This window comes from Danio rerio, chromosome 8, assembly GCF_049306965.1.
Source record: "Danio rerio strain Tuebingen ecotype United States chromosome 8, GRCz12tu, whole genome shotgun sequence".
Lineage (NCBI taxonomy): Eukaryota > Metazoa > Chordata > Actinopteri > Cypriniformes > Danionidae > Danio > Danio rerio.
Window position 1 is genome coordinate 17,034,188 of NC_133183.1, and position 8,895 is coordinate 17,043,082.

Genomic DNA, 8,895 nt, shown 5'->3' on the forward strand with positions numbered 1-8,895 from the left:
AATTTACTTATCCCTAATTTATCCTTAATTTACACATTTACTTAAGATGTAAAACAATGAACCTTTGATTATAAATACTTAATAAAATCTTTAAAATGTATGCATTTATTATTTGAACTAATTCCTGAATCAATCAAACAACATTTTGGATTCCTCTGATTTACTTCTAGTTTCTGTAGATACCAAAAAAGCTGTGTTATCATTACTTTAGAGGAAATATCTCGGGCTGCATGGGGTCCCTTTGAATATTGTGTTGGACAACGGGGGGCATATTAGCCATAAAGCATGAAAAGAGATCTCTTCCATTCCACTTGGTGGTGATCCTGGCCAGGCTTTACAGCAAAACCCTTTCATATACTCATTGTGGGCGGGAATCTCTCTGCACTAACCTCCTCTCTACTTGAATGAACTATAAGTGCAAAGTCATACTACACTGTTTAGTGTATCCGAGAGACGGAGAAACACTGTACCTGAGGGCATTTCACGGTTAATAGATACATACATACAAGATTTACTCCCGGCCACCGAGCAATGGAGCATCACGTAAACGCGAAACGGCTTTTCAGTCATGCGACAACGCTGAAGCTTCACACGGGGAATTTAGTGAACCGCAGTCGGCTTAAGAAGAAATGTCCGTCTTCGCCCAGTGAGGAGGTGGGTGACATGGGTTTGCGGTGCTCATAGTTATTTATGGTCAACCTAGGCAGCAGGGGGCTGTCATATTTTGTTGCGTGATGTTGTATTGTATGTGTTTATCTCTATGGTTTATCTACGGTCGACTCATTATTTATGTTTATAAGGTCGTCATTGGTATTCCGATTCTTTTTTCCGCGCATCGGCTCATTTGAGCAGTTCATTTGACTGACTCGGTTCAGAGAGTCGCTGTTGTAGTGTTGCTAGACATCCTTTCACAGCATTTACCTAGACATTTGATTTTTCGTGAATGATGTGGAATTTATGGTTTCATATTTTGGTTTTCGACGAATATGTCCAATTATTGAGTGTACTAATGTGTAATTCGATTGTGCTATTTTGTAATTGGATTGATGATACAACGTTAAAATTTCTCTTTAGGTGAATATATGGCGTTTTTATTTTATTATAAATGTCATATGGGTTTTTTTGTCACTGAAAGTAAGTTTCACATAATAATATACCTTAACTTTTCCAAGAATATTCAACAATGTTGTTTAAGGTTTTCTATATGGCACTTACTATATAATCTTAAACTTTGCTAGTCGATTCGATCAAATCATTTAAAGAGCCAACTCACAAGAATGATTCCTGAGCGACATGAATGAACCGGCTAATGACGTCAGGGACTAGTTTGCCTCGTGCGGCTCATGACATGCCGCTGTAGGCAAAATGTGGTAGTGGTTTGTGACTTTACTTTGCATTGTTTTGTTGCTGTATATATATTCAAATCACTGTAAATGTGCAGCATTCTTGGCTGTAAAAGCAACTTTTGGCGTAGTAATACAGTACAGTAAACAGTGTGACCTAACATGACCCAACTGGACTGAAGGGTGTTGCAACGTCATGCTGATGTAGTTTTTCTGCATAATGTCTTGTAATCTCAACGGATGATTGACAATGAGTGTATGTCATGGGCAAAATGTTATATTAATTATAAAAATTAGTCCGCTTATACAAGCTCATGCAATTAGATTCATACCTAGTGTCTAATTTTGATTATTATAACTAAATTGTGCTTATTATGGTAGTTAAATTTTTAATAATATCACAACACTTTTTGTGTTTATGGAGCAAGAAGTGATTTTCTAGCATCAAGACAGTAATTTAATAATAAAAAAATATATAGATTAAAATAAAAAAGTTTTTGATCACTTAAGTACACGTCAAAATAATATTTTAAGTGTTTATATTTTTAGAGAAATTTATCTGTTACACTAAATGCATATTTTTAAATTGATTTATTTGATGAATTTATTTGATATTTAATATTTAATTCAGTACATTCAAATGTACTTTTTAGTTGTTAATTATATATTTCAATGTTAAATATATTTATTTTAATTATGCGTTGCATTACATACTAATAATTATGATTACAATTATAATTAAAATATTATAACACTTAAATATGAATACAAGTTAGCTTTATGCTGTTGTTCTAAATTATCTTTAGCAACACAAGTAGATAAATATGAAAGCAAAAGAGACTCCAATGCCATTTTCATCACAGAATGTTTTTAAATGCAATAAATAACGAGCAAAATGTATGCTATATATTTTAGAAAACATCAAGCAAACACCCAATTTTAATTATCACATAACTTAGTTGTGTAATGGTAAATATCTTCTCTCAGATATTAAGAAATAAACTGCAAAGCAAAGAAGCCGTTACGCTGTCATTTATGATCCATTAAAGTGTGTGCTGTTAGTTAACATGTTTTTGTTTCTGTTTTCTGACTCCACAGCTTCAAGACTGCATTCAAGGCACATTGAGCGAGTGGTTCACCGCAATGCCGTCATCCCTTGACTCTGTAAGTCCTTCCATAACAGTCATAATACAAAACTGAAACCTTGAGAACTTGTAAACAAGCTATTTCAAACTAAACATGTCATGTTTGATGTACTCCAGATTTCAGTCACATTGCCAAAACGCTCAACATAAACAGTTGAGCTCTGTGTGGATTGTGGGAAAGTCTGTTTCACAGAATTAAAGCATATAGTTGAAGTCAGAATTATTAGCCCTCCTGAATTATAAGCCCCTCTGTTTATTTTTTTCTCCAGTTTTCTGAGAGAAGATTTTTTTTCAACACATTTATAAACTTAATAAGTTTAATAACTATTTTGTAATAACTGATTTATTTTCTCTTTGCCATGATGACAATAAATAATATTTGACTAGATATTTTTCAAGACACTTCTATAAAAAAGGGACATTTAAAGGCTTAACTAGGTTAATTAGGTCCACTAGGCAGGTTAGGGTAATTAGGCAAATTATTGTATAACGATGGTTTGTTCTGTAGACTATGGAACAAAGAATTAGTCTAAAGGGGCTAATTATTTTGACCTTAAAATGGTGTTTAAAAAATTAAAAACTGCTTTAAATTAAAACAAATAAGACTTTGTTCTGATGAAAAAATATTATCAGACATACTGTGAAAATTTCTTTGCTCTGTTAACTGTTACCTCATTTGGGAAAATATTCAAAGGGGGGCTAATAATTCTGATTTCAACTGTATATACAGTTGAAGTCAGAATTATTAGCCCCCCTGAATTATTAGCCCCACAGAATGTTTTTTTTTTCAACACATTATAATAACTGTTTTTTAATATATTTGCCATGATGACAGAAAATAGTATTTTACTAGATATTTTTCAAGATACTAGTATTCAGCTAAAAGTGACATTTAAAGGTTTAACAAGGTTAATTAGATAAGTTTGGGTAATTAGGCAAATCATATATATTTTATATGCATAAATATGACTTTGGCATGCTAAAATTACTTGACTTAAAATTACTTGACAAGGTCCACATACCTCAATAGTTTCCCTTTTTTGTCTATGTACTTGCTTATATATATATATATATATATATATATATATATATATATATATATATATATATATATATATATATATATATATATATATATATATATATATATATATATATATATATATATATATATTCAGCATGTGGAAAAGACGGTTGTTATGCTGATGGTTCATGGCATGGGGCTGCCTGTTCCGCCATGGTCAGCAGATTTGCTGCCTCAGATCAGTGAGTAGAGAGTAAAGGTCTTAGCACACAAAAGCTGAAGGCTTATTGAGGCATTCCTTTCATGCAGACCATTAACAAGGTGTCTAATGTTCTCACATGCAACTTCGTAGACTTTGTAGAGTGCCAAAAAATTACGCAATTATAATGCATAATCCAGTAAGCGACTGGATATTTTCCGTGATGGCTTGCTTGTGCAATTTCCACCATTTTGTAAGATTTTCTCTTTTTTTTTTTTGTTCTTCAGGAGCTTCCCAGTGTTTTGGACTGCAGCATTCCTGAAAACACAGAGGCCATCACTCCAGAGGAGAGAGAGGAGCTGAAGGTGTCCGGTGAGGATTTACTCCTCCAATATGACTGTTGCAATATGTGTATGTATGTGTGTGTTAATAAATATGCTGAATGTCTTTACAGTAAAGCTTTTTCTCACTGAGTGGGACTGCTCATCCATCAGAAGTGCGGTAGACATGGGTAAGTTCTGCTCAATGTGATGTGGTAAATGGATATATTATTGATGTGTGGTATTTGGTAAAGCTGATTATGGCTATTTTTAAAGGCTGAATTTCTAACTCAAACTATATAAATAACACTAAAGGTCTTTGCACACTGTAGTCCGGAACTTACATATGCGTTTTTCTTTTCTTATTTATATCCGAAAATGTGGTCATTTACACAAATCTTGCAAACTGAGTCTGATTCATATTAATTAATCCATTCTGAAAAAACACAGAACATTTCAGAGTCATTTCAAGCAGTGATGCTTCTCCAAAAAAGAAAAAGAAAGAGCAATATGCTGCATATTGTGTTCATCCAATTCTAGAAGGAGAATTCAGCTAGTTATCATAATCAAAACATGCACTTAAACTAGGAATAGTTCACCCAACAAAATCAGGGTGTCCGCGGGGTCCATTAAATCAGAAATATAATATAGTCTAAATGTTTCCAAAAATTCTAATCCTATTTCAATTGCAATTTTTGTAACATTCATGAAAAACAGGAAGTCAGTATATTCAGTTGAAGTCAGAATTATTAGCCCCCCTTTGATATTTTTTTTCTTTCTTTTTAAAATATTTCCCAAATTATGTTTGACAGGGCAAGGACATTTTCACAGTATGTCTGAAAATATTTTTTCTTCGGGAGAAAGTCTTCTTTGTTTTATTTTGGCTGGAATAAAAGTTTTTAATAAAAAAAAAAAAACATTTTAAAGTCAAAATTAATATCCCCTTTAGGCTATATATTTTTCAATAGTCTACAGAACAAACCATCTTTATACAATAACTTGCCTAATTACCCTAACCTGCCTAGTTAACCTAATAAACCTAGTTAAACCGTCTTAAAAATATCTATTCAAATATTATTTAGTGTCACCATGGCAAAGATAAAATAAATCTTAGAAAATAAAATTAGAAATGAGTTATTAAAACTATTATGTTTAGAAATGTGTTGAAAAAATCTGCTCTCCATTAAACAGAAATTGGGAAAAAATAAACAGGTGGGTTAATAATTCTGACTTTAACTGTTTGTCTGTAAGCTTTTTTGTTTACGTGCTCACCAAAACTGCATTCATTTGATCAACTAGGAAATTAAGGAACTACACAAAAAAATATCAAATTACTTTTTTAATTTATTTATGTGATTCTAATTAATGTGATATATTGTCCAGACAAATGACTTAATAATAATGTTTTTATTATCGGTATTAAAAACACTGCTTAGTAATTAAGTTGATAGTTTTATTAAATTTAATTATCTACATTTACATTTAGTCATTTAGCAGACGCTTTTATCCAAAGCGACTTACAAATGAGGACAAAGAAGCAATTTACACAACTATAAGAGCAGCAATGAATAAGTGCTGTAGGCAAGTTTCAGGTATCTTAAATAGTTTTTTTAAAAGTTTAAATAATCATGTTCCAGTCCTGTTTTCTGATCTAATCATCAGGCATCAAACCTCTTACAGAGTTACACGGGCAACTGCCAATGGTGACTATCTGTAAAGGGAGCCAAACTGTGCAATGATTCACCCGTTAGCCTAAAATCAGAAAGTAATATAAATATTTTTAGTAGTGTTCTTAAAAAGTGCTTAAAACAAAACAACAGTGTTTGCACAAATAGTTTACTGTTAGTTTGTTGGACCATGTCGCCTTTGCTTTTGCTTCTGTAATTTTATGCAGAGAATTATAATGTTGTGTGTATATATATTAATTATATTTCCATTTTGTCAGTTTTGCCAAGCCTCCTCTGGACAGGTGTTGAGAATTGTCAAGCTTGCTAAAACACTTAAACAAATGCATTTGGTTGTCCAGTCAGTGTAATTGTGACGTCCATGTCAAATAAATAAATACATACATACATACATAAATAAATAAATAATTGTTTGGTATTTTTGTTGATTTTTAAGCATCATTTTAGGATTTGTGTTTTAAAAACTTCTTAAATTATTACCTAATAAAAGAAATCATATTTTGATCCATTTAATTATTTTAAGCTAGCATTAAAATTAAAATATGTGTGTGTGTGTGTATATATATATATATATATATATATATATATATATATATATATATATATATATATATATATATATATTAGTATATATATTAGTATAAAGTAATTAGATGAAATGTTAGTAATCTCCCGCCTCTGCTGTGTGTGTTGTTCAGCTTGCCTGTCGTTAGGTGTCTCTCAGTTGGATTCTGTGATCATCGCTCCTCCTTCTCTTCCCGAGGGTGAAAGCCAGACACTGACACACCTGCAGCCTCTCTGGCAGGAGCTGGAGAGTCTGGTGCAGAGCCAGAAGATTGCTGCCATCGGCACCTCAGACCTGGACAAAACCCTCTTGGAGCAGCTCTATAACTGGGCTCAGGTATGCTATGAGTAGGCAGCATTTTCCAGAAAAAAACAACAACAAAAAACAATCACTAGTCTTAAAAACTGACTTTTGGCTGTTATTTCATGCAGATAAAGCCAAGCAGTAATCAGGTCAATCTAGCCTCATGCTGTGTGATGCCTCCAGATCTCACTGCATTCGCTAAAGAGTTCGACATTCAGTTGCTGACACACAGTGACCCCAAAGGTGAGTGTTTTGCTAAGTCTCTGAGGTGGTTTTCCATTACACATTTATTACAAACTATGTTGATATTGTAAAACCAAACGAGATATTTTGTTAAAAGAAATATAAATTGCGAAGACATACTGTTAAAAATGCTTTATAAAAACTATTGTGTTTAGAAATGTGTTGAAAAAAAAATCTTCTCTCCATTAAACAGAAAGTGTGAAAAAAATAAAAGGTGACTTATAATTTAGGGGGGCTAAGACTTCTGATCTCAACTGTATGTAGAGTTTTATGTTATCAGATGAGCTAGCTGCAGCCTATTTACAATTCGCAATTTTCAGGATAATGGAAACGCACCTTGTCATGATGTGCATCAATCATCTTTCTCATGTAATTACACGATTGCTGATTTAATTATGCAAATCTTTTGTTTGTTTGTTTTTTGTTTGTGTTTGTCTAGAGCTCATCAGTGCAGCAGGTTTTCAGGAGGCGGTGCAGGGCAGCAGTCAGGAGCTGCAGGTGGACGACTGGAGGCTGGAGTGGGTTTTGCGCTACTCCATTATCGTCAAGAGCAGAGGCATCATAAAAGCAAAGGGCTACATTGTTCATGCTAAAAAGAGCAACAACCATTAACTGGGCTTTTCGGCTTCCTCAAATTTATTCCACCAAACTGTTGTCCTCTATTACATCATTGATGGGTGGCTTCGTCAGCACACTAAAGTGAATTTGAGTTATCCGAGGAACAAAAAAAATCACTTGATGCATTTTTCCTGATGATTTCAATTATTTAGACAGCGAGCTGTTTGTGTAGAAACATGCAAAGTGCCTGCTTTTCTGTTGTTGTTTTTTTTGTTGACTTTGCCTGGTTTAATTTGCAGTAATTATCCAATAGGTTGATGGGATAGAAAATCAGGATTTAAGAACCAAAAGGTTGTTTTTGTAATCAAATATTTTAAGTACAGGGCCTGTTTTAATGTTCCCGTGACCTTGTTTTCAGGAGAAAAAAAAAAGACATTCACACCCTTATGCCCTTATGGTTGTGTTGAAAACTTTTTTTATTTCAAGAAGTTTACCACAGAGATTTGTTTCCGAATTAGTTTTAGATTTTTTTAATCTTTTAATTTTAATGTCCTGCTGGCGTTTTTTATGTTCGTATAATTTATTTTTTGCTTTGCTTGGAATTATTTTTATTATCATTTTATCTCTTTTGCATCCCTTTGCTTTGCTTACCTGAGATAAAATAAATATTAAGGTATGTAACTGTATGCTGTTAAAATGCATGGCATAAACAGCCTTGATTCATTGTGTATATAAAAACACTGGAAACAAAAGTCCACACTTGAAGAATACCAAGGCTTATCGCTCCAGTATGGAGTGAGTAGTCAGAGTATATATTTTTACCTGTGTTATTTATTCATTGTAATGGCAATTCCTGTTGGATCCAATCCTATAAGAGAGATTGTTTCTTGTACTGTACATGTAATTACTATTTTCCCATATTGTGATGAACATTTTTAATCTGGTTTATAAACTTCGCAATTGAAAATGGATTTTTCTGTGGTAATTCTTTTTATTTTATTTTATAAATTTAACTCCCATTAAGGAATATTTCACCCCAAGATGAAAATGATGTAATTTACTCACCCTCCACTTGTATAAAATCTATTTCATTATTATTATTTTTACTTCTGTAGAACACAAGAGAAGATATTTGGAAGGATGGTGGAAACCTGTAACCATTGACTTCCATTTGTTTTTCCTAATTTGGATGTAAATGATTACAAGTTTACACCATTTTGTGTTAAACTCATAATGTTGGGAATCATTTGAGGGTGATGAATTGTTAGTAAATTTTTGGGGTGAACTATTCATTTAATAACAACACACACCCACACACACACTGAGTAGACAAAACGCCGTGAAAATAAACAGGAACCAAGCAAAAACAATGGCTCGGGTAAATATGAAAGAAAAACAATGTCTCAAGTCCTCAGGTTTCCACTTTACCCAATTAAACACCCTTACTTTTATATACAACATACATTTAAATGTACATTATAAACAACTTGTTATCAGTGGAACCAGGACG

The 8,895-nt window shown here is 32.7% G+C and overlaps 1 protein-coding gene across 1 annotated transcript; it reads left to right on the forward strand.

The window, feature by feature from the left end:
* The first annotated feature begins 444 nt into the window (after positions 1 to 444).
* Positions 445 to 8,356, forward strand: gclm (glutamate-cysteine ligase, modifier subunit). Its single transcript, NM_199845.1, is given in 7 exon segments — positions 445 to 654; positions 2,442 to 2,507; positions 3,999 to 4,083; positions 4,166 to 4,222; positions 6,415 to 6,617; positions 6,713 to 6,827; positions 7,267 to 8,356. Coding segments are annotated over 7 exon segments (822 nt in total). The 5' UTR covers positions 445 to 531; the 3' UTR covers positions 7,440 to 8,356.
* The last annotated feature ends 539 nt before the right edge of the window (positions 8,357 to 8,895 follow it).